The 27,833-nt window shown below is 37.2% G+C and overlaps 1 protein-coding gene across 1 annotated transcript; it reads right to left on the reverse strand.

Annotated features, from left to right (window-relative positions):
* On the reverse strand, nucleotides 1-27,600 carry VN2R551 (vomeronasal 2 receptor 551). The gene is made up of 6 exons (NM_001099561.1): nucleotides 27,428-27,600; nucleotides 24,446-24,737; nucleotides 13,660-14,463; nucleotides 11,030-11,257; nucleotides 2,913-3,036; nucleotides 1-893 (listed from the first exon to the last, which is right to left on the reverse strand). The coding sequence occupies exons 2-6, from the start codon at nucleotides 24,479-24,481 to the stop codon at nucleotides 1-3; spliced, it is 2,085 nt and encodes a 694-aa protein (NP_001093031.1). The 5' UTR covers nucleotides 24,482-24,737; nucleotides 27,428-27,600.
* Between the last annotated feature and the right edge of the window lie 233 nt (nucleotides 27,601-27,833).

Below are 27,833 nucleotides of genomic sequence, written 5' to 3' on the forward strand. Positions count from 1 at the left end.
TTATTTTTTAATCTGTCCCATGGTATTTCTGTCTGGCTTTAGGAGAATTACATAACATTTGGGAATAAAAATGCAGCCTAGTAATCCAGCACTAGAGGCTAATATGGAAAAGATCTCTACAATCACCACAGATTTCCCTTTGGTGCTCTGGTATGTGGGCAGAAAAGTGGCCCAGACACTGCAAAATACCAGCATGCTGAAAGTGATGAACTTGGCTTCATTGAAGGTATCAGGCAGGTTCCTGGCCAGGAAAGCTACAGTAAAGCTTCCTCCAGCCAGAAAGCCCATGTAGCCCAAGACACAGTAAAAGGCAAAGGTAGAGCCCTTGTTACATCTAATGATTATGTGGCCATATTCAGAGTGTGCATCTGCCTCTGGAAAAGGGGGAGAGGTGCCCAGCCAGATGCCACAGAAAATCACTTGAATTCCTGAGCAGATGAGGACAACAAAAATGGACACTTTAGGATGTATGAACATGCGTATCCTACTCCCTGGTCTTATACCTCTGAAAGCTACAACCACTATGATGGTTTTGGCCAAAATAGAGGAAACAACAACTGTGAATACAACTCCAAATACTGTATGTTGCAGGAAACAGGTAATAGTTGTAGGATAGCCTATGAATAGAAGAGAGCAGAGGAAACAGAAGATAAGGGAGATAAGGAGAGTATAGCTGAGAGTCCTGTTATTGGCTTTGACTATGGGAGTGTCTTGGAACTTCACAAAGATCCCCAGAACCAGAGCTGTCAGCAAAGAGAAGGAGACTGCCATGAGCCCCAAAGTCATCCCCAAAGGTTCTTTCATACTCAGGAAGATCACAGTCTTGGGGAGGCAGCCATCTCTCTGCTTATTTGGATATTCAATTTCTGGGCATTTTCTACAATTCTCTGCATCTGCAGGAGAGAAACAAAGACTATTTTAAAAATCATTTTCGTCTCGTGACTGCTCCCTTCCATGGCTGAATCCCCTAGTCTCCTGGTCTCTGGGTCCAGTATTCAAGTAGAAGGTAATGTCTATATTTCCCCCAGCTGAGTGGCAGGCACTACAGCCTCCTGCTTCTGGCCTCATCCCCACCTCCCCCCCAACTCACCCCCTGCCCACATGGGTTTTCAAGCCTAGAAACTGCATGAAGCAGCAAATCTACATGGCCAATTTCCAGGTCACAGGCAATCCGCTCTGCCCAATCTAGGTCATAACTCCACAGTAGTAGCACCATGGTTGTGGCTCTGTGCTCTGTCCCATACCCTGTGCTCCTTGTTGCTGCTACATCCAGCCCCACCCCAGGTAGCAGTTCCTGCACTATAACCGTTTAAACCTCCAGTTTCCTTCTCCACCTGCTGCCCCACCCCATCCCTAGGCTCCTGCCTTTGGGGGGTTACACCTGCTACTTTAGCATGAACAGGGGGCTCTCCTGTGCCACCCTTTGTACCTTCTCAAAATTCTCCTTGCCTCCAACTGAGGAGACAGGATGTGGCAAACCATGCTCGCAACTTTAATAGAAAGCTTTTTGTCCCCAGTGGATTTTATTTACTTGGAAAACCTTAGGGGATCAGACCAGCTCTTTCTTTTAATTTTTTTCTAGGAGGTTTTCTTTTCATTAGTCTCAACATTAAACAACAAAAGGCTATCTTGCTTCAAATGTAGACCCAAATGCACACCGGATTGGATAATTTTGAAAACTCTTTGCCTGGTTTCCAGGTGCAAAAAGAGGATCCCTCCCCACCTATACCTGAGATGGTATTTCTCCTCTTGTCTTGCACAACTTCTGGACACCACACTCTCCCCTCTCCCTTCTCTCTTTATATATTTGCTGAAACTCACACGGTGGGGCTTTTGCTATGGCTTGAGCTGAACCAGCTACTGGGTCTCTTGCTCTTTGTTCTGCTTGCTTGACTTAAGGAATCCCCTTCTCTCTCACTTTGTTGTTATTATTAAATCCTATAAACATTTTTAGTCTTACAGTGCTAATTTCTCCTTGCTGTGGTATTGAAATTTGCTTAATGTGGATGAAAGAAATCCAGTTGGAAAAAAAGCATACTTAAAGCAACATAACGAGTACAGTCAGAATTCAACTTTTGAATAAATGGCTATAGCTAAGGTAGAGAGACTGAGAGAAATAGAGATGGAGTGAGAGGGAAACAAAGAGAGGGAGAAAGACCAGGAGGGAGCAAGGGCCAAAGGGGAGAGAGAAAGAGAGAGACACAGAGACAGAGACAGAGACAGAGACAGAGAAGTGTATAAAAAGGGGGGGGGAAGTGAAATAATGAGGGTAGGAAATAAAAATAAAGAAGTAAATAGACAGAAGCAGAGAAACAGAGAGGGACAAAGAGATGGATACAAAGATAGAAAGAGAGGGAGAGACAGATACACAGAGTGGGAAAAGAGAGAAGGAAAGGAAGAACACCTGATGGAGCTAACTATAATCTACTGAACAGGCCAATTTATGAAACTTATTTTAGAACCTAAAGAATACAGGAAAATATTTAACTACTCCCTTCCTTTTTCTTGCAAATGCACATATATGTGTATGCATGCATACATGCATACAAAATATATGTGTATATATCATGTACACACATATACATATATGTACAAGCATGTATGCGTATTTTCGTAGCCTATACAAACAACCATTGTATTCAAGAGTATACTAAAGAATTTCAGTTCATCAAAGAAATGATAACAAATACTTTTTTTCCTTTGGTAGATCATACTTCCCATTGTGTAATTAGATCAAAGGCTCCATACTTTGGATACTTATCTCAGGATATTCATCTGATATTCCTCTGTCTCGTGTGATCTATTATACTGACAATAATGTTCCCAGAGATTGGAGAGGACTGTAGAAGAATAAAGTATTGTGGTTTTTCTATATCAGTGGCCATGAGAAGGGAGTTCCTGCAGAAACTCACCCATCTGACTGGAGATCTCCCCTTCTGGGCATGGGAAGCACTCAAAACAGCAGGCAGCTTTTCTCTCTAACGGGGTCTTCCTGAATCCAGGACTACAACTATCACTGCATTTTCCACAGGGAACCTAAGAAAAGAACAGGTCAATGGAATACACTCCTGTAACAGAGAGTTACTGAGGTTTGGGACAGAAAAAGGAAGGTTATTTTCTATGTAACCCTTGCTTGACAGCCACTCCCATAGATAGCTGTAGTGGTGGTGTAGATAGAATGCTGAGCTTGGAATCAGGAAGACTTGAATTCACACTCAGTACTATATGGTCCTGGGCAAGTCATTTAACCTTTGCCTCAGTTTACAAAAATTTCTAAGGATATTAGTAACAGTAATTACTTGATGGGGTTGTTGGGAGGAAAAAATAAATACTATTTTTAAACAACCCAGCCCACATCAGGTGCCTACTAAATGCCTCTTCTCTTGCCCTTTCCTTTTATAGAGCTATTGTTATTTTGTAGACATTCTCAACTGTCATACCTGGAAAAAGACTAAGCACAATGTGTCTTTGGAGAAGTAGAGCTAAGATGACAAAGTAGATAGAAGTACAAAGAAGTAGCAGATAAGTACACCTTATTCAAAGGAAATACAAGAGGGTTGGAGGTAGCACTGAATATATTAAGAGGGTATACCATGAGTCAGAATGAAAATGACAAAATAGAAGAAAAGGTTACAGCACAACAGTACACCCTAACTCATCAAATTGATCTAGAGATGCTCCAGAAAAGTGCCCAGTCATTTTTAAAGGTCATATTAACATGGAGAGATAGATGGAGTAGTCTACAGACACTAAGGAAAGGAAATAACCCTATCCCTAATGACCTGTGAATGTGCACAAGTTAAAGAGGAGGTTCTAGACTCATATTAAGATACTTTCATGGAAAAGGTACCTTCTGGTACTATGGGCCTTCACTCTCCAGTTTTGGGTCACAGATCCAGGGAGGAATGGAAAAAGGGATATGTATCCATGGTAACATTCTGAGATAAGGATTAGTCTCAGGCTCTATATGGTTTACTAAGAGAGGAGTAAGTTTAGTATCAAATGACAACATTGTGGCTTAGATCCCAAATGAAGAGCAGAGTTTCACTTCCAATTTCTATTCCAAACTGGTGCCCACAGAGAAATAACCAGGGCAGCAGTCCCTAACACAAAAGAAACCTTCAGTTCTGTCAATAGAGATTCGCAGTGGTTAACAGTGGTTGAATCATTCTATTGTTGCTCAAATCTAAAACCAGGTAAAAAACTTGGAGAATTCAGTTTAGTGGTGGAGGGGTCAGGAGCAAGAGATAGTGAGCAGATTTCATCCAGAATTAGACCATTTTGAAAGAGCAGAAATCTTCACATCCCTACATTGAATTTTCTCTAACATCTTGGCATAACACAAAGTCCCCTTCCAAATTCCAAGAAGACTGCTCCAGACCTTCCCTCTGGATGTGTCCATCCAGACACATCCAGATGTGTCTGGCAAATAGAACCATAAGTCAAGTCCAAAATAAGGAACTAGCCTGGAAGTAAGGATGAGCAAACAAATCAAAGAAGGGCAAAATAAAAAAAAAGTTATTAGGATAATGGGGATTTTTGAGAGACAAGCCCACAAGAAGAGAAGTACCAAATATGCACAGGAAAAGCCTCAAAAGAAAACATGGATTGGGCACAATTTCAGTTTTTGGAAGAGATGAAATGAGAATGTTTGAGGGTTAAAATGCTTTTTATCAATGAAATTTGAGCAAGAGAAGAATATTGGAGGGAATGAGAGAATTTAAAGAAAGAATTGGAAAAGTATTATACAGTTTTGAAAAAAAGAGATACACAATCTTGCTCAAGTCATGAACTCTGAAAATTAGAACAAATCAAATACAAGCCACTGACTTCATGAGTTAATGAGGAATAATAAATTAAAGTCAAAAGCCTAAAAAATAAAACACAAAGTATCTCAGAAAAAAATTAATGACCTGGAAAACATATAGGGGAGACGAATATTAAGAGTCACTGAACTACTTAAATGCCATCATCAGAATAAAAGGCCAGACTCCAAATTTGAAGATGCCTTAAAAGATATTTGCTTGTATATCTCCTAGAACCAGAGGGCAATGTGGAAATAAAAACTATCCATTGTTTGCCTCCTGAAAGGATCTCCAAAATTAGAACTAAGGAAAATTCTAGCCAAATGCCAGATCTTCCAAGCCCAACAGAAAATACTCCAAGTAGTCAGAAAGAATTTTAGCCCTGTTTAATTTAATCACAGTTAAGATCACACACACTTTCAGAGCTATCACTCAAGTGGATCAGGGACCTTGGAATACCATATTCCAGATAACAGAGGATAAAGGTTTAAAGCCCAGAATAACTTACCTAACAAGATTAAGTTTAAATCTGAAAGAAAAAACCCCAAGATAAACCTTTAATAGAGAACTATAAAGTTTCACTTATAAAAAATTAAACTATGGAGAAATACTGACTTCCAAACATGAGTAAGAAAAATCATGAAAGGTTATTATTCTTTGCCTTTTGCTTTCAAAGAGGATCAATGACATTCTGGCTTGATCTCTTGACCCATGCTTCAGTATCTTTTCCAGAAACAACATAGTCCAGTGGCAGGGCAAAAGTCAAGACAACTGGTTTTGGCTCAGGATGAAGTGGATGACAATTGTGTCATGGATGTGATCAAGTTCTTTTTCTTTTGAAAATTTTATTAAATTAGTTGATTTAAGAATATTTTTCCTTGGTTACAAGATTCATGTTCTTTCCCTCCCCTTCCTCCAACCCCCTCCCTTTGCTGGCACGCAATTTCACTGGGTTTTACATGTGTCATTGATGTGATCAAGTTCTAAGTGTTCCACAGCAACGGCTTCAGTTTGTCTTCATGGTCAGAGGAACAAATTATTCTCATATCCTCGTTCTACCAGGATAAGTCATCACATACTTGGGGAGGACATTTCCTTAATGCTTGTATGGGTTTGAGACTCATTGGTTACTCTCAACTTGGTTTAGCCCATCTGCTGAGATGGTTTTTTCCAGGTTGTAGCTGCTGCATGTTCCAGATTTTTGAAGCCACAGGTGAGATTTGGGTGACAGGAGGACCAAAGGTGATGAACAGGACTGGAAAGAGTTCAGGAGGCCCTCATACTAGAGGTGATCGAACTCTTTGAACACCTCATCCATCCTCAGAATATAAATCCAAATGAGCAATAATAAAAGACCAATGGAACATAAGCAGCTTAAATTCTAATGTGGGGAGATAATTCATGGGTCACACTGAACCATATTAGGGATCATAGAGATAAACAAGTTAGACAATACTTGGGAGTGGTCCTCTTGTCTCAATGATTTTAAGAGAAGAATGAGAAGATGAGAAGAGAATACACTGGATGAAGAAAGGAATGGAAGGTTAGGGGAGATGTTCTCACATAATTAGGGCATACAAGAAGAAATCTGTACAAACAAGGAACAGGGGTGGGGAAAGGCTGACACTACCACTTAACTCTTATGTGAACTGCTCAGAAAAGAGAAGACTATAATAAGGAGGAGAAACCAGAGAGAAGGTAGGCTAAATGAAGGAAGGATAAGGTCTAAGCTAAAACAAACTATAACTAAGGATGTACAAAAATAATTTTGCTTTTTTTGAAGTGGCAAAGAATGGGATTCTGAAATGGTGCACCAAAATTGAAGAATGGTTGAATAAGTTATTATATATATATATATACACATATTATATACAATTATATATACATATACCCATCAATGTGCACATGTGTATACATATATAGGTGGGTAGATATTATGAAATGAAAAGAATCATTTCAGAGAAACATTGGAAATTTTATTAAGTGACGAATAGGAGGCAGTTAGGTAGCACAGTGGATAAACTACCAGGCATTGAGTTGGGAGGATATGGGTTTAAATCTGACCTCAGACACTTCCTACCTATATGATACTCAGCAATATACTTGACTCTACCTCCCTAACCCTTGATCTTAGAGTTGTTACTAAGACTTAAGGGTTTTTTTAAAAATAAATGTTAGCAAGTGAACAGAACCAGGTGAAATAATTCTACAAAAAACAATGATATGCTAAAAACTAACAAATTTGGAACAATTAGGAACACTAATCGGTTTAATAACAAACCATAATCAAGAAGCATTAAGGAAAACACCTGATATATTCTTCCTGATAGAGTTGAAAAACTCACAATGCAAAATGAGACATAATATTTTTCACATGGCCAATGTGGAAATTTTTTGGACTTCACAACACATGGGGCTTTGTTCTTCTTTCATTGCATTTGGGAAGTAGGAAGATTTGGAGAGGAATGGAGAGATTAGTTTCTGTTGATTCAAGGAAATTATATGTATACATGCACACACACACACACACACACACACACACATATATATATATATATATATATATATATATTGATACATACTTAGCACATGACCTATGAGGCAAAGAGATGGCACAGAAGATAGAGCCTGGAATAAGAAAGATGTAAGTTCAAATCTTTTCTCATGCACTTATTAGCTGTGTGATACTCAGCAGAGCCACTTGATCTCTATTTCCTCTCTTCCTTATCTGTCAAATGGGGATAAGATGGAAAAGGAAATGTCAAACTACTCCAGTATCTTTGCCAAGAAAACCCCATGAACTCTGTAGAGAACTTTGTAGATGTGACAATAATTAAATAGTTGATTGGATCCCTGAATAAAAGATCTATACTCCCTTCTAGAAAATCCCCAGCCACATTATACTTCCCTATCTATGGCATGTTTGTATTCCATATCCCTGGAAACCTTAGCTGGTGACATCATACTTATGGACACCCTCTGATCCTTCAATCCCCATAAGTTTCCCTGTAGAAGACAACATCATCCTCTCATTCCCATACAGGATGGGAGGCTCTCTGTTAACCATTTATGTTAACACATAAATATTTGTCTGTTACCATGATTCTGTAAAATTTGCATAGGAACCCAAATTGATTATAAAAATCCTCACTCCCCTCAATAAAGTTGTCATTGATTGCCACCAGCAACTTTGGTCCTTCTGAATCATCCATCTTTCTTATGATCCTTGCACCTCCTTACCCCAGTGAGGACTTTGTAGAAACCTTATAGGACCCCCAGAAACTGGCAGGGTATGACAGGCTGAACCCTGTCACTTACACAGCAACAACAAATTTGCAAGCATAAGTTTCCTCATATAAAAATGGAAGACAGCGTACTAGACGGTCTATTAGGATTTTTCATTATCTAAATCTATCATATTTTTAAAGTAGTCTTTCGATTCTTCTATTCATAGTGATCATAAGGGTTATTCATTATGATCAGGTGGAATTTATACCAGGAATGCAAGGAAGGTTAAATATTAGGAAAACCATCCACATAATTGACCATATCAACAAGTAAACCAACAAAAGCCACATAATTATCTCAATAGATGCAGAAAAAGCCTTTGACAAAATACAAGACTCATTCCTATTAAAAACAATAGAAATTATAGGAATAGAAGAGCCTTTCGTAAAAATAATAAATACTTTATATCTAAAATCATCAGCAATTATCACATGGATTGATGGGGATATGATTGGGGATATGGACTCTAAATGATCACCCTAGTGCAAACATAACAATATGGAAATAGGTTTTGATCAAGGACACATGTAAAACCCAATGAAATTGTGTGTTGACTATGGGAAGGGTTGGGGGGAGGGGAGGGAAAGAACATGACTCTTGTAACCAAGGGAAAATATTCTAAATTGACTAAATAAAATAAAAAATAAAATAAAACCACAGCAGGTATCATCTGCAATGGGGATAAACTAGATGCATTCCCAATAAGATCAGGAGTGAAACAAGGATGCCCATTATCACCTCTATTATTTAACATTGTACTAGAAACACAAGCAGTAGCAATTAGAGAAGATAAAGGAATTGAAGGCATCAAAATAGGCAAGGAGGAGACCAAGCTATCACTCTTTGCAAATGATATGATGATCTACTTAAAGAATTCCAGAGAATCAACTACAAAGGTAGAGGAAATAATCAACAACTTTAGCAATGTTGGAGGCTACCAAATAAATTCACATAAACCATCAGCATTTCTATATATTTCCAACACATCCAGTAGCAAGAGTTAGAAAGAGAAATCCCTTTTTAAATCACTCTAGGCACTATACAATATTTAGGAATCCATTTGCTAAGACAAACACAGGAACTATATGAATACAACTTCAAAATATTTTCCACACATTTAAAACTAGATCTAAATGATTGGGAAAACATTAATTGCTCATAGTTAGGACAAACCAACCTAATAAAAATGACAATCCTATACAAATTAATTTATTTATTCAGTGCCATAGCTATCAAACTACCAAGAAATTTTTTTACTGAATTAGAAAAAAACTATAAAAATGTTCATTGTGAAGAACAGAAGATCAAGAATATCAAGGGAAAGAATGAAATAAAATGCAAAGGATGTTGGCCTAGTAGTACCAGATCTTAAAAAGTACTATAAAGCAGTGGTCATAAGAACAATATGGTTATTGGCTAAGAGACAGAAGGGAGGATCAGTGGAATAGACTTTGGGTAAGTGACCTCAGCAAGAGAGTCTATACCCAAAGATCCCAGCTTTGGGGACAAAAATCCACTATTTGACAAAAACTTCTGGGAAAATTGGAAAACATTATGGGAGAGATTAGGTTTAGATCAACATCTCACACCCTACACCAAGAAAAATTCAGAATGGGTGAATGAGTTGAATATAAAGAAGGAAATTATGAATAAATTAGGTGAACACAGAATAGTATACTTCTTAGATCTTTGGGAAAGGAAAGATTTTAAGATCAAGCAAGAGTTAGAAAAAAATTACAAAATGTAAAATAAATAATTTTGAATACATTAAATGAAAAAATTTTTTATATATAAAACCAATGCAACCAAAATTAGAAGGGAAGCAACAAATTGGGGGAAAATCTTTATAATAAAAACCTGACAAAGGTCTAATTATTCAAATATATAAGGAGCTAAATCAATTGTACAAAAAAATCAGCCATTCCTCAATTGATAAATGGGCAAGGGACATGAATAGACAGTTTTCAGATAAACAAATCAAAACTATCAATAAACACATGAAAAAGTGTTCTAAATCGCTTATAATTAGAGAAATGCAAATTAAAACAACTCTGAGGTTCAACCTCAGATCTAACAGATTGGCTAACATGACAGCAAAAGAAGATAATAAATGTTGGAGGGTTTGTGGCAAAATAGGGACATTAATACATTGCTAGTGGAGTTGTGAATTAATCCAGTCATTCTGGAGGGCAATTTGCAGCTATGCCCAAAGGGATTTAAAAGACTCATTGCCCTTTGATTTAGCCATACCACCGTTGGTTTATACATCAAAGAGATAACAAAGAAAAATACTTGTACAAAAATATTTATAGCTGCACCCTTTGTGGAGGGAAAAAATTAGAAAATGTGGGGATACCCTTGACTGGGGAATGGTTTAACAAATTGTGGTATCTGTTGGTGATGGAATACTAAAATACTATTGTGCTAAAAGGAATAATGAACTGAAGTAATTCTATGTGAACTGTAATGACCTCCAGGAATTGATGCAGAGTCAAAGGAGTATAACCAGGACAACATTATACACAGAGATGTGTACACTGTGGCACAATCAAATGTAATGGACTTCTTTACTGTCAGCACTGCAACATTCCAGAACAATTCTGAGGGGCTTAAAAGAAGGAATGCTATTTACATCCAGAGAAAGGACTGTGGGAGTAGAAATAGGGAAGGAAAAAAAAATCTGCTTGATCATATGAGTCAATGGGGATGTGATTAGGAATGTAGATTCTAAATGATCACCCTAGTGCAAATATCAGTAATATGGAAATAGGTCTTGAACTATGACACATGTAAAATCCAGTGGAATTAGGTGTTGGCTATGGGAGCAGGGGTTGGAGGATGGGGAGGGAAAGAATATGAATCATGTAACCATGAGAAAAAAATTTTAATCAATTAAATAAAATTTTAAAAAGAAATTAAAAAGAAATGTCTCTGACCTTTGAATCCCACCAGCCCCACAATATGGCATCTTCACAAATTGTGAAATCTTGACCATGTGGAGCCATGGGGACAAACTGTCCCACTTTCACCAGAGCTTCAGACTCATTAGGAAACAATACATAGTTCATAATGGCATATTGAGCTTCAGAGCTTCTTTTCTCATCCACAAACACCTGATCACCAGCACTGTTGTTGAAGTGTGTATCTCTCAGGAAGGAGTGCAGCTGAAAGGAAAGAAAGTCCTCATCACTAGATGGTGCCTGAATGATGAGTTCTTCTTGAAATAAAACCTATTAGTTATGTGATAGATATTAAGTTTGTTTTGTAGCCTTATTGAACTCTGTCATATTATTAGGAGATATAAAACATGACTTTCTCCTGGAACACATAGAATTTTACCTCTAGAACCCACAGTGTTGCTTAAATAATACTGGTTGACAACCTCTTTAAAGCTTCTTACTATTTCTTATCCTCTTTAAATAATCTATTTCCAGGGGTATCTAGATGACTTAGTGGATTGACAGTTTTGCCTAGAAGTGGGAAGTCCAAATATGGCTTCAGAAATTTCCTAACTGTGTGACCCTGGAAAAGTCACTTAACTCCCATTACCTAGCCTTTCTCTATAATCTGCTTTGGAATCAATATACAGGATCGACATAAAATGGAAGGTAAGAGTTTTATAAAAGAAATAATCTATTGGCAAGGTCTATTGATTTTACCTTTGCATCATCTCTGAAATATATTAGACTTTTACAATATTTGTAGCCTACTGGTGGGTTTATCTGCCACAAGTCTCTTCTCATTCCAGTCAACCCTCCATTCAACCACCAAAATAAATTTTCTAAAGCGCAGATCTGACCATGTCACAACCATACTCACCAAACTCTCATGCCTCTCTCTCACCTCCAGGATTTAAAAACAAATCTGTGTGGCATTTAAAGCATTTTTTGAGAGAACTGAGTTTTAGTCAGTTTCTGATAGAGATGAAAATTTTTGAGAGAGAATATCAGCAGCTGGTTGATTAGTGGAGAGGTTTATTTTGTAATTGTGAAAAAATTAACAGCCACTATTAATGGCTATAAATGATTTTATCCATACTATCATCTCAGATATGGTATTGAAGTATTTCTTTGTATAATTTCTTGGTTATTGTCTTTTGTCCTCAAAGAGGACCAGGATGAAATAACTGGTGATGCCTTTTGGTTCATTCATAAATAAGATTTAAGTGAGGCAGGAAGTATAAAGGCATCAGCCCCACTCTCTCTTCCAGAACGATGGAAGTTCAAAATCAAGATGAGTGGTGATGGCTCAGGATGCAGTAGGTGATCTTGGCTTTTATGATGTCTAATTAAGATTTAAGTACCTCAAAGCACTTGCTTCAGCTGCCTTTATGGTTAATGAACAAATAATTCTGATATGGAATTCTTCACATGCCTGGAGTAGATACCCCCTAATTCAAAGAGGGGTTTATGATTACCCTTGGCCTGATTTACCTTGTCTCTCCAGATGATTTACTGGGGTATGGATGCTGTGGATGCTTAGTTTCTTGGAGACATCAGTGAGAATTGGGTGACAAGTAGACACCAAAGGAAGAAATCAGCCCTGAAAATGGGCCCTCACAGTAGAGGTGCTAGTCCTTTCTGCATATGCCAAACACCTTTGTGGCATAATAAGTTAGTTTAATTTGGCTGGTAACAAAACACTGGTGGCTCCAGCCCACCCAAGGACACACATCTTCAAAGCATTTTACCAGGGGAAAATTCATCAACAGAGCCTTTTCCCATTGGGAAAATTCACCTTTTGCTTAGCCTTGCTTTGCCCACTTAAAAGCATGCTCTGGAAGGTCTCATGCATGTGGCAGAGCAGAGCCTTAGGAAAACGTGCCATGTGGTTATGCACTTATGCTTCAGGGATGCAAAAGCTCATTAAAAGAACTTACACCCTTAATAAATTGTATGTTCAATAGAACTTGTGTTCATTTAAACCCATGATTCATGAAGAGGCTGATGAAGAGATCATTAAAGATTTCTAAGAAAGGAGAGTCTTTAGTTCAATTATAAAATATAATGACAGTTCAGAGCTCATCACTAGACTAATGAAAAACTGTATCAGTAGAAATTTATATGGAAATCTAACAAAATATTGACTGCTTTAGATCCCAGAATGAGAATTAATGAATAAATTACTCACTAGCAGGTAGAGAATTTATAACAACTGGTCATTGGTTGGTTGTCAGTCAGTATAGGATATTTTATAGCCTATATAATCCCATCCAGGCTGATAATGGATTGACTTTCAATAATCATATCTGCTACAAAATGGAATAAGATGCCTTTGTAGGAGATAAATTGTCCTATAGCCAGAAGTACAACAGAAAAGTTGTTGCAAAATAAAACAGATACATGTGTGACAACCAGGTGTTACCTCAGATGCTTGCCAACTTCAAAACTATGAAAGAAACAATAATTATGAGCACATGAATACTGACAAGTAATGAAAAGTAACAATACATTCTGTAAGGAACATATAATGACAGACTTGGAGAACTTGAACTATGTTTTGTACATTGTCCCCAACCATACTCAAAATACATCCTCATTATTTCATATCTAAAAAGCAATATTACCTGCCAAGAATGAGGAAATGAGAATTCTTCAATTCTCATTGATTTTTTCTCTGATTTTTTCAGAAATATTTCATGGAGAGCCCAAGCCACAGCATAGACAGTATTGTAGATGGTGTAACTCCAGCCAGACATGGTCATATCAAAAGAGCATAGAGGCAAAGTCTCCAGGGAAGCATTTGGTGAACATATCTCTTGCTCTGGATTTTCCATTTGATCTGAGCACTTAAAAGCTGAGAGCCAGAATCCCCTTAGTAAAATGTCATCTGGGTATTTTGAAGGTCTAACTGCCTCAAGAAAAGTCCTAAATCCAGGAATTTCACTTGTCAAGTATGAAAATGTGAGAGCTCCATGGAAAGCAAAACCTTCAACATAGAGGTGTCTCATGGTAATGTCCCAGTGAGACGTGGCAATCCACACCTTCCGTATTGGGAATAAAGGAATTTGTGAATATCTCAAAATCATTAATGAATCTGTGTCACCATGGATGACCATCACTACAGTTGATGATGATAGAATCCTGGGCATGAAGGTCTCCTGTGATTCCATATGTCTTCTCTCACTTACAGGAATCTTCTCTGAGAAGGATACACAAATACTATTCTTTGCCATTTCCCTTCTAATTTTCCAGAGGAAATCCTCACCTCTCATATCATCTGAGGTAATCAGACCAATCCAGTTCCATTTAAAATATACCATTAAGTGAACAAGACCTTGATGAAGAGAAGTGTCTTTGGGAGCCATCTGATAGAGAAAAGGAAACTGGACCTTTTCACTAAGAATGGAATCAAATGGACCATAGCTGATCTGAATGAGAAAGTAATAGGAATCAGTTTAAGCCATGCTCACAGGGAGAGAATTGAAACAAAATGCAAATTCTTAAATGAGAATTTTTGTTGATAGTGTGAAGATTGGATTTGGCTCTCTCCTGATTGTAACAATGAAGGCACTTAGGTCTTCCTTGATTGTGACTATTAAACTGTAATCCCCTGTCTATTTTTAGATTTTAATCCCCAAAGTTTAAACAGTACTTGTTTAAGTTGAGTATGGAGATCTACCCATTTTGGATTTTAACCACAAAAAGGTGTGAACACCCATTTCATACATTGAGTGAGAGGTCTGTGACCCATGTGTGAAAGAGTGGGCAGTCCTGGAGTGGAGTGTTGGCTATGATTGGTAGATGTAAAAATTTAGGGAAAGTGACACAAGAGAAAAAGGTCTTTAAAAGTGGAAACAGACACACACACAGACATTTGATTTGAAGGGAGTCACTTGGAGTGAAGATACTTGAAGTGAACAGAGACATTTGGAGTGAAGAGAGACTTGGAGTGAAGAGGGACACTTGGAGTTTGAAAGAGTAACACTTGGAGTGCAGCCTGCCTGCTGGAGTTGAGGTTGATAAAAGAATCTGCTGATTGAACTGACAATGTGGTAAGTGTGAAGGCTGACTTCCTTCCTTGCCCTTTAGGGAGGCCTGAGCCTCCAGGGAAAGGCCCATTATCTTGAGACTCCTTTCCCCTGGCTGGGGTCTTAGAATTTCTACCTGGTTTAGAGGAAGCCAGAGCGCTCTCTCTCTCTCTCTCTCTCTCTCTCTCTCTCTCTCTCTCTCTCTCTCTCTCTCTCTCTCTCTCTTTCCCTCTCTCTCTCTCTCTCTTTCTCTCTCTCTCTCTCTCTCTCTCTCTCTCTCTCTCTCTCTCTCTCTCTCTCTCTCTCTCTCCCTTTTCTCTCTTCCTTAATATCTTCCCTCTATTATAAAAATAAAATACCATAAATTCCATTTTACTTTAGTAATTCATTATTGGAATTTAATCCCTGGGGACTAATTAAATATTCAGTCCAACCATAAATTTAACAATAGAAAAACAAGTGTAAACTTTGGAACACAGTTAATTACTTCTACAGTTTGTAAAGTGGAGAAGCTAGAAGCCTTCACAATGAGGTCCAGAGTGAAACAAGAATGCTCATTATTAATAATATTATTGCATAATATTAGTATAATATTAGAAATGCTAGAAATAGCAATAAGAGAAGAATAAGAAATAGGAGGAATAATAAGGATAAAGAGATAATAAAGCTATTTGTTTGCAGGTGACACAGTGGTATATGTGGAAAATCCTAGAGATTCAAATAAGACATTAGTTGAAACTCTCAATAATTTTAGCAGAATTGTGGTTTATAAAATAAGCCTACATGCAAATTTTTATATATTACTAATAAAATCCAGAAAGAAGGGATAGAGATTATATATTTAAAATAACCATAGATTAAATATAATACCTGTGAGTATGCTAGATAAAACAGACCCTGGAACTACATGAACATAATTGTTAAACACTTTTAATGAAAATAAGATCAGATCTAAGTAATTGGAGAAATATTAATTATTCATGTATAGGCAGAGCCAATATATTTAAAATGACAAATCCTTTCTATTTAATCTATATATTCAAAGTCATCCTAATTAAATTACCCAAAATACTTTATTGAGTTTGAAAAATAACAAAATTCATTTGGAAGAATAAAAGATCAATAATAGTAAAATAATTAATTGGAAAAAATAAAAGAAAGAGATCTATCAGAACCAGATATTAAATTATATTATAAAGCAGTAATTTTCAAAACTATTTTGTACTGTCTAAGAAATAGAAAGAAAGATCAGTGGAGCAAGAGAGACATACAACAATAGAAAGTAGTAAAATGTTATAATAACCTTGCACTCAGTGAAAAATGGGGTCTGGGTTTTGGATGACTATTTAGTAAATGAGTATTTGGTAAAAATTTGGGGGAAACTGGAAAGAAGTTACAAGGAACTAGGTATAGACCAGTCTCCTACTCTTCACTAAGATAAGATCAAAATGGATACATGATCTAGACATAAAAGAAGATAGTAAAAGCAAATAAGAACAGGGAACATATTACCCATTAAATGTATGGAGAGGAAAAGAATTTATAAGTGAAAAAGAGATGGAAAGCATTGTGAAATGTAAAATAGGGGATTTTCATTACATCAAATTTAAGATTTTGTACCCATAAAAATGTTCATATTAGAAGGAAAGCAGAAAACTGGGGGGTGGTGGTATTTATAGGCAGCCTTTCAGATAGAGGTCTTATATTGAAAGCATATAGAGAATTTTGTCAAATGCATAAGAGTAAGAGAAGAATCATTACCCAACGAATAAAATGGGCAAAATATACACACAATTTTTAGGTGAAGAAATCAAAGCCATATATAATTTATGAAAAAATACCCTAAATCAGTGCTGATTAGAGAAGTGCAAACAAAAACAATTCTGATATCATTTCATGCCCATTATAGTGGCTAATTAAAAAAACTGGAAAAATTACATGGGATAATGAATAATGAAATGAGTAGAATGAGGGAACATTATACACAGTTACAGAATTAATATTGGCAGAATAAATTGTGAATGTTACCTTTAGAGAGTGAATGGAAAGGAAAAAAACAACATGACAGACAATTTATATGAGTATGTTGGTTTTCTGGACAATAATTTCTCCAATGTGAGAAGGGTAATGGAGGGTGGTTGGAATCTTTGTGGATTAATTTCATAAATGAAAAAAGAAAAGAAAAGAATAGGGTATACAGAAGGAAACAGACAAGCAGGAAAGCTTTGGAAGTTTTTTTTATGGTATTTATTATGTAGATATGAGGGAAAAGAAACTAAACATTTAAGAGATTTATCATTTAATTTATGTTTAATCTTTTTCTTTGAATATAGAAATGCTTGTTTTATTTGATTTTGTAAAATTTAGAACTAAAATATAAAATAAAATGGTGGAAAAAAGAAACAAGGGGGAAAAGAATGAAGAAAGACTGGTGATGGAAATGAGTTACTGGGTGAGCAATTTAGGGCAAGGAGAGATATTTGGAAAATAATAACACCTGTGCATTCAAGTGTCCTAATGGTATGGTAGTAGTCTCTCGGTAACCGAGTATGACGATTGTCTTTGTGCGTTTTGGGGCACAAAGATACTTGTGCATGAAGATTTAAGTGGAAAAGTCGGTGCACAGAGACAGTCCCACTCTCTCGGCGTTGGAAGCCTGGGTCCAGTGGCACGAAAAGTCGTTACACCTGGAGACTTCCACAGCTGCATTGGATGGCCATGTTGTCCTTTTTGCTCCAACACGCCCTGAGCACTCCACAGTGCCTCGCTGCGTCGCCCTCTCAGCTGTTGAACCTTCTTGTTGGTTTCTTCCGTCTGTTCCGCCGAAACAGTCTTCACATGCTGGGTGAGCAAAGCCCTGGTTCACCAGGGGTCGATGACCCGATGGCTACCCTCACAAGGTTTGGCCGGCCTGTCGAAGCCGTTGCCCCGGGTGTGGCCACTGACGCATGCTAGCAGCTACTAGGAGCCACAAGTGAGAGCTGGGTGTCAGGTGGGGGTCAGAGGCTGGAGAGCTGCCCTAGGAGGGCACAACAAGCCCTCCATACTAGAGATACCACCACTCCCTGAGCACCCCATACACCACCAATGTAAAATGAGCTGCCAGCTATGCATATCTCTCACTGTTCAAAGGAGATAATATTTGCAAAGTGCCTAGCACAGAGTCTGATATTTATTAGATTCTTAGTAAATACTTATTCTCTTCCATCCCCTATCCCTTCTCCTGTTTGGGACATGTGGAGATCCATATAAAGGAAGTGAAAATTGAGTGGGACCCTAAGAAAATGGTAGTCTAGGGTAAGGAGTCACTCGATAGCAAAATGAGCCACCAGACAATATTTTTTCCAATGTGAGAAGCCAGTTGCCGAGAATGTTAGTTGTTTTGAAATTTGCCCACAATGCCATTTGAGATATTATATCAAACTGGAAAGCCAAAAATAAGCATCTCATTTCTTACAATGCAAACATTTATAAACATCTCCACTGCTTCTTAGAAGATCAAATTATTCCTTTAAATTTGGATTTATTCTCAATTGCTAATGTTTGAAATTAATTGAAGGCTTCCATTTTAAATAGCAGATACTGTTATAATTACTACAAATCACCTCAAAGGAATTTATCTAAGATTCTAGGTCCTCTGTCTCTTGGCTTAACAAATGCACAGATTTCATGACATAAAGTTAAAAGAGAATTGCAAGACTGTATGTTTTAAGAGAATCCTCATTGTCCACATCACCTTGAAGCTGTAAGAGAAGGAGAATGACAAACTGGATGCTTTGAGAATTGAAGATATCTGATTCCCAACAAACACTTTAAAATAATGACAGAGCTATTCACTCTTCCAGCAAAAGAGAGCCTAAGTGGACAGAAAGAGCAGTCTATCATATACGAGGCCATCCTAGAGCGACCAGTGGTGGGATTTGGTAATGGCAAAAGCAGCAGTAGCTATGAGAACATTCAAACCAGAAAATGTAAGGGGATGAGGGAAACGATCTGAAGGAAAGCTCAGGGGAGTCATATGCCAGCACTGGCCACAGGACAAAACACTGTTTAGTGATTTCATTTGCTCTATTCATTGATTATGGGTCACAGTTCAAGGATAAAGAAGAATGCTTTTATTTATAATGGAACAGCAATTTGGAAGAGCAGTATTGTTGTGATCCAGGAGGAGAAGGGGCCTTGAAGAGCCACCTACAAAAAAGGATCAGAGGTCTAGTGGCCACATCTCTCCCTAGATCATGCCATCTTGGAAGTAGCAAAAACTTCAAAACTATACATAACTATTTCTTAAAGTAGCAAAGGCAACTTTGTAGTTTTGGATACTGCCATTATACCCTAATCCCAATGCTGGAAACAGAGATGAACTTTATTGTAAAGTTCAAAGTCAATAAACAGTCTAAAAGTGAATGAATGAAATTAGAACTTGATCATAAAAATCTACTCTGGTGGCAAGGAAGATCAAGGCAGAAACTCAGAAAATGATGAAGTTAAAACAGCTATACAAGCAAAGTCTCAAAGGAAAAAAGAATGAGTGAAATAGACAGAAGTCAAAAATAATTCATAGAAGAATGAAAAATATTTTGAAAATCAAAGTAAAGTAATGGTAAATTAGGTAGAGAAATGAGAGCACATGAAGAAAATTAGGGGAAAAGCAATTAACCACTTGGTAAATGGCACAAAAATATCAAAGAAATGATCACTAAAAAACAGTTACAAGAGATCACTGAAAAAATTACTTAGAAATTGATATTGGGCAAGTAGAAACTAATAATGCCATGAGACATCAAGATACAAGAAGACAAAATCAAAAGTATAAAGAAGACAAGTTGTGGAAAAATTAGACACCATACACTGCTAGAGGAACTGCAATTTGATTCAACCATTCTGGAAAACAACTTGGAACTGAGGCAAAAGTGTCATAAAAATGTGTATTCCCTTTGACCCAGCAATATACCACTTCTAGGTTGGAATCCCAGAGATCATAGATAGGGGAAACAGAAATACTTATACCACAATATTTATAGCCACTCTGTGGTGGCAAAGAACTGGAAAATGATGGGATGTTCATTAATTGGGGAATGGCTGAATGAATGGGAATTGTAGTATATTATTATAATGGAATATTATCGTGTCATGAGAAATAATAAATAATAGAAAACACTTGGGAAGACTCCTATGAAGTGATTCAACAAGAAGTGAATGGAACCAGGAGAACATTGTACACAGTAACAAAAATAAAGTATGATGATCAGTTGCAAATGATTCAATAATTATCATTAATGTGAATATCCAAGACTGTTGTCTCAATCTTAATTCAAACTCTTCACAGGCAGATGGAAACTAATTATTCTGTGTGTAATCTAGAAACAATAGGATTGAAGCGTACCATTTTAAATTTTATTTCCTTTACTTTTATTTTCCCAGGGAAAGTGAAAAGTATCTTCCTTAGCCACGTGATGAAATGAAAATATATATTCTGATAGCACAAGTACAACCTATATCATACTACCTACTATCTTGGGGAGGAGGAGAGAACTTGGAGGAAGGGAAAGAAGATGATTACAAAATGTCATAAAATCATTATTAAAATGGTATCAACATGTAATCTCAAAAAATTAAGGGTAAAAGGAGTTATGATATATTTCATTAGTAAAACTATAACCTGGAAAAATAGATACCAGAGTAACAATTTTGAATTGGCTTGCCTAAAAGCCATAATCAAAGAAAGACCCTAGAAATCACATTTCAATAAATTATAAAATAAAACTACCTAAACTTCTAAAATCAGAGGTTATAATAGAAATAGAGAGAATCTACTGATCAACACCAGAAATTGATCCCTAACTCTTTCCTAGGAAATGAAAACTCTCAGGAAAATCATAACCAAGTTCCACAACTCACAAGTCAGGGAAAATATGTCAAGTAGCTAAAAAGGACTCCTACAAATATGATGGAGTCATAATTAGTATCACACAGAATTTAATAACTACTATATTAAAGGAGTGGAGGACTTGGAATATGAAATTCCAGAAGTCTAAAGAATTAGAATTAAAATAAGAATAAACCATAAGGCAAAACAAGGGTAATATTCTTTAGGTTTTCCTTTTTTTAAACCCTTACCTTCCTTCATAGAATCAATATTGGGTATTGGTTCCAAGGCAGAAGAGTGGTAAGGGCTAGGCAATGGGGATTAAGTGACTTGCCCAGGGTCACACAGCTGGAAAGTATCTGAGGCCAGATTTGAACCCAAGGCTTTCCATCTCTGGGCCTGACTCTCAATCCACTGAACCACCCAGCTGGGCCCCAAGGGTAATATTTCAAGAGAAAAAATTGTATTTAATGAAATAGAATATTTTCAAGCATTCTTAAAGGAAAGGTCTTAACTTACTAGAAAATCTGATTTTCTAATATAATACTCAGGTAAAACACAAGAAAGTAAACATGAAAAAGAAATTGTAAGAGACTCAACAACTTTAAGTTATTTACTTTTCCATATGGGAAGATAAATGCAACATCTAAGAATGTTATCATTATTAGAGCACTTAAAAGGAATCTACACAAGTAGAGGCTGTGAGAGTGTGTTAATTCTGTTGGGATAAAGAAAAACATGCATGAGAACCAGAAAGGGATGCGTTGGGGAAAGGAATCAGGGAGAGGAAGAATGTAGAATAGTATCTCATATAAAAGTGATATGCAAAAGAATAATCTACACTGGAGAATTAAAAGGTGAAGAGAGGCAATAATACTTGATTCTCACTCATATGAATTGGTTCAAAGACAGAAGAATACACACACACACTGTTAGCTAGAGAAGTATATCTTGTTCAATTAGAAAGTAGGAGGGAAGGTGAGAGAAAGACAATAAAAAGATGGACTGATAAGAATTGGGGGGAATTGGGGAATATTTTTATAGCAAGTTTCACTGATAAAGTCCTCATTTCTATAATAGTTTGGTAATTGAGACAAATTTATTAAAATAAGAGTCATTTGCCATTTGATAAATGGTCGGTGTATATGAATAGGGAGTTTTTAGAAGAACAAATCAAAGGTATATATATTATCTTGTGAAAAGGCCCTAAGTTAAGACTGATTAGAGATACTCCTGCTCTTAGTTCTGAACTAACAGAGCAGTCAGATATATACGTGTCTAGCAGTGATAAAGTTAGTAAGCATCAAGGTTAAAAGGCAGATGAGCCCACCTGCAAGACAAGTATTCAGAGAAGATTCTTTCCCATCATTCATGAATGAACTATTTTCTGAAAGGAATTTGCTCATATCACAAGTGTGTAGGTGTCTTCTGTGACCTTAATGAGACTTCTGGGTCAATTTATGGTTAGTGACAACAATTTGCGCCACTGTCTGCACATTGTTAAAGATACAGAGATAGGGTGCTCTTAGCATAGCATCACAGGCACTCTTGTCTTTGCTCCTCCAAATCTGCAATTTCTAAAGCAGTGGTCATACTCAAACTTCCTTTTGTAAATAACTCTCTTCTCAAGAAATTCAGGACTAACTTTGAAATATATAGAAAGAGATGTAATAGACCGATTAGTCCTTCAACTCTAAGTCCATTCAGGCATGTAAATTCTATCCCTAATGTGAGATTTAAAATGGTTGAGGTCTTAAACTGTAGTGATTAAAATAGTGGAAGATATAAATTGTGATAGATATAAGAGAGGGTGGGTAAATTTGACTGCAGAAATATGTTTCACTACAGTGTCTTGGGTTTTTAAATCAAATATAAGGTGGTCGCCAGGGAAATATTCCCAATTATTCAAATACCCAAGTCAATTGGGTTTTATAGAGATTTTAATTAACAATACAATGAGTAATCAAAGAAAGAGAGAGAGAGTAAGAAAGGAATAAGTATGAAGGGCCTCAAGCCAATATGGCCTAGACCTGAGTCTTAAAAGAGAAATCAGTCAGTTTTTTAACACTCACCACAAGGTCTGACTAAACAAGGATACTAGTGATACCAGGCCAGAGTCCTTCCTCAAAGAGTCTTCCAGCCAGAGATTGTTTCAAAGGGCCTCTCTCAAGAGCCTCCAGAGCTCCTACTTCAGAGGGACAGAGCCCCTCAGAGGAGCTCCTCAAGGAGCTCTCCTTCAGAATGAGATTTCCTCCAAGAGCACTTCTCCTCAAAGAGATCTATCTCCAAGGAAAGAGCCCTCAAGCATCAGTCCTCAAGGAAAATGAGTCTCTCAGAATGAGATCCTCCAGAATGACAATCAGAAATCGAGCTCCTGAATGAGATCCAAGCTCTTATTTTTAAGGGCAAAAATTTCCTCTGTCACCTCCCCTAAGTCCTTACATCTACCAATCACTGTAGATGTTTCTAAAGGACCACCCATTTTGAATTCACAGCTGAGTAGTTTTAATCTCTTTAGAAGTCAGAAAAAAATGCTGCTGTGTTGACAAATTTCATTAAGAAAAAACCTCTGAATAAGTTATCACCCTTTTAGGTTTAAGTAGTTTACAAGTTTCCCCACCTATATGGGTACCTAGCATCCCATTGTATCAATTTTAAAAACAGGCATGACTCAAAGAACTTCCTGTCCTTTCCATAAGCATGGGTCAAAGCACTTTCATTGTTCAGCAAGGAGTTTTCTGTCCTAAAGCAATCTTTTTTTTTTAAACCCTTACCTTCTGTCTTGCAGTCAATACTGTGTATTGGCTCCAAGGCAGAAGAGTGGTAAGGGCTAGGCAATGGGGGTCAAGTGACTTGCCCAGGGTCACACAGCTAGCTAAAGCAATCTTAAGTAGGGTGGAGCAGGGATATTCCCAAGGCAAGGAGTTTTCACATTCAAGTAGAATTCTCACTATATGCTAGGGAATTTTTTTAAGTAGAAGATTCCCCAGTGGGGAAATTTCCAACATTCATAAGTCTGAGAAATTTTAAGGTTTACACTAATCTAGCAATCTGTTTAATGGGCAAGAATATTCAGGTTCCCTGCCAGATCCCTGCATGAGTTGGAATCTAAATGACTCCAATTCTATTCTTTCCCTACATTCTGAATTATATTCTGGGAGAGATTTACCTTCACTAATGATAGAGGCAGCTGTATGACACTGAGGCACAGGGTTAAACTGTGTCAAAAACATTTGAAGTAAAATCTTGCCTCAGGAACTTATTAATTGCACAATTGTGGACAAACAACCTGACTTTTATCAGCCTCAGTACCTTCCTCTAGAAAATGGATGTAATAATCATGTCAGCCTTATGGGTTTGTTGTGTGGATCAAAAGAAGTACAGCTATAAAACATTTTTAAAACTCTAATGCACTTTTAAAAGTTGAGAAGTTTTAGTTATTGCTATTGCTGCTATGTTGCTACTGTTAAGGTTGATAAATCTGTATAATATGTCAGGTTCATTATCACTCACCTGTGGATACTTGTAGAGGTCGAGCAGGGTCCCCATCTGGACAGAGAGAGCTGAGGTGACCCCTCCAATAACAGCCACAGACCTTTCCTGCTTCCTGCAGCTGTAGTTAGGGATGAGTTTATCCTCCCCAGACAGCCACCTCAGGGAGCTCTCCAAGGTTCTCTCATCACTGTGGTAGGTGTTGTAGAGGTGGAATCCCAGGGAAATGTTGGGCAACAGATGGGGATCTCTGTTAATCTCCTCTACAGCAAACAGTAGAGCCAGAGCCTGCTGGTAATTTTTGTGAAGCCATCTGTGGGAGTCAGTGCCATAGAACATGAAGAAACCCTCTAAATTAATACTTTTCAAAAGGAAGAATTCACCAATCATCTGAGTCAAAACTAAGGACTTTGACAGTTGTTCAGTTCATTTCATTTGTATAAAAATGCCTTCTGCATGTGCCTTGTTCTTATATTCCTTCTTTCTTATGATTCCTGAAATGGGGAGAGCTGTTCTTATATGATTATGCTTGCTTGGGTCACACACTCATTCTACAAAGTGATAAAGAGCATCCAACTTGTACTATAGATCCTCCAGTGGATCTGCATGGCCCTTGACCCCTAGAAGTTCTATGTTAGAGTGAGAGAAAGAATAGAAACATCAATGACCACAACCCAGTTACATAGGGTTTGTTAAAGGTCAATGGCACTGAGATCTCAGAGAGCTGAGCAGGTGGAGACCCCACCATCTTGAAGAAAGAAGGTAAAGCTTTCTGGAGAAGATCAAGACCCTTGAATAGTGAAGATGATTTTGATATAAGGTTATTTAAGGAAGAGGTCATTCTGAAGGGAGGGCATGATACAAACAAGTTCAAACAGGTAGAGGGTTATGATAGCATTCTGGCCCCCAGTCTCTTCCTGAGGTCTTGTTTGATGCCTTTGATGAAAGGCAATGTCCTGAATCATCCCTGACTCCTCACTTCCCTCCCCAAAACCAAAAGTATTTTAAAGATTGTAACTTAGTGACAGATTTTTAGCCAGAATGTAAACAGCAGAGAATAAACACTTCTTTTGTTTTGGGCAATGTTTTAAAAAATATATACACAGTGTAGTAAAATTTCTCTACTAGTCTCCACCTCTTAGGCAATCTCTGCTTGTTTTAATAGATCCAGGTGATCATGAGAGAATCTCAAGTCCTTAATATCTCACTTAATGTGATTGCATACACAGAATTTTCAACTTTGTCTTGTGAAGTCACTTACTATTTTCTGAGGATTTGTGATTCTTTGTGTCTTCTTTTACTTTTCATTCATTTTTCCATTGAATTAGAATAAGAGAAGAGAGAAGGAAAATCCCTATCCTCACCCAAAAGTGCTACTCTCAAGACATCTTTCTAAGACTGCATAGGGTTTAAAGGGCTATTTGACTTAGACAAGGATTTTTATTTAATGTTTAACTGAGGGATGGTACAACCTTCCCTTACTTCTATCTATGCTAAACTGGGAATTTTGCCTAATTAGTGAATAATAAAGAAAATAAGACTAAGAAGTATATGAAATATAGCATTTTAAAAGTAAATAATGATTTAATGATTTTTGTATTTTTAAATTTATAGTTGAAATAAAATATAGAAAGGGAAATAAAGGAATCCAGAGAGACAGAAATGGATATTAAGATGGCTATATAGAAGCATTGGGCTACAGAGAAAATAAAGAAGAGGTCAGAACACGAATCTATCAAATGAGGATCCAACATATCTCAAAATTTCCCCCTTAACCTAAAGGAAGATTCAACTGCTAATGTGCTTCTCCTCAGCTATCACAAAGTGAAATTGTCCGGGAATTTGGGGTATTTTAGTCTGAGTATCATTTTAGCACTGGAGACTTAAAGAAGCTCCTCTGTGAGTTAACATTGCCACACCCAGAGTTCCTGCTATGTAAACCAAGTTTTCTTCAAAGGAAAAATGATACAGAAGAAAGCACAGAACTATAACCTGGACATCAGTACAAATGTCAATACACCTTCTCAAAGCATAACCAAAGAAATACAGTTCCACTTTCCCTAGATGCTAACAGTTCAATAAAATTGTTCTAGAGAAACAAAAATAAGGCCTCACATATCACCTGGAGAGAGTCAGACTATTCCACACATAATGAGAAATAGCAGGCAAATCAGAAATATATTTCTAAAACTCACTCAATACTTGTAACCACTATGTCCTGGAATACTTCTCTTTCCCAATAAACTCAAAGTAACCGAGCCCTCAGTTTAACTTTCAGGATCTGTATCAGGCAGGTCTAGTCAACTTTGTTGGGACTATCTAGTGCTCTGTCAATCATTAAAAGGTGACTAGCACCAATTAAAATAGAGGAACGTGATAAATTCACTCACTCATAAGAAAAAATATTTTACGATGTATTTTCCACTCATGTGAGAGTTGGAAAGAATATAATATCTTCATCAAAGGAAGATATCCTATGACTATACAAATTGTTATGCTCACTTGTTATCAGATGGATAAGTGTAGTGAGGAAAGTTTGGAGCTTTCATTCCTTTGGATGGGCCAGATCTTTTCCTTGAACAATATCAGTATATGCAACAGAAATAATTCTGCCCAAGAATGGAAAAGGGTCACAGTCTTTAAAACATTTTTTGTAGCTTCAGGATATTAATCTAATTTCAAAGGGTCTATTTTCTAAGGATTTTCATTAGTTCCAATACTTAAGTATAAACATGAAGTCAGGACAGGGAAGGCAAGGTTCTAAAAGACTGAGCTCAATCAGAACCGAGCTTCCTAAGAATGGGCCTCTTATAAGAGGAAGTAGAGGGGAAAGTGAATGTGACAAAGGGGAAACTGACACAAATGTAAAAGAAATTAGAGACAAGGAAAGACTGGAGCTCCCTTGCCCTATGTTGCGTGGATCTGCCTTTCTAATCAATAGATAAGGACCACTTTTTGATCATCATGGCAAGAATAATCTCAGACAGATAGAGAAGCACTTACTGATAAGGCTTACAAGCTTTGTTTGGAGAATTTTCAAACAGTTCTGCTCCTGTTACTCTGTTTACTTCAACTGAGAATAAGGATAAAAAGATGCCAATCACCAGGTGTCCATCTTGGGAAACAATGGGATTAATCTGGTGGAAACAGGGATGCTTCTGTGTCTTGAGGCCAGAGCTCAGAGACTGCTGGAGCAGAGAGATAAGAAAGGCAGAAAACAGTTGAGAAATGCTTTTATGAGTGTTGGGCAACATCTCCCTGAATATTATCCTGAGTTCCAAATCTGGGGAAACTAAGGAACTCCTCAGGCTAAAGTTAACTGTCTTAGTCATGGATTGAGGAGGAACTGTCCAGCATCAGAAATGTCTTATCCTTTTGTAGATGCCCAGGTTCTGTTCTGCCTGCCACC

Source organism: Monodelphis domestica, chromosome 3, assembly GCF_027887165.1.
Source record: "Monodelphis domestica isolate mMonDom1 chromosome 3, mMonDom1.pri, whole genome shotgun sequence".
NCBI lineage: Eukaryota > Metazoa > Chordata > Mammalia > Didelphimorphia > Didelphidae > Monodelphis > Monodelphis domestica.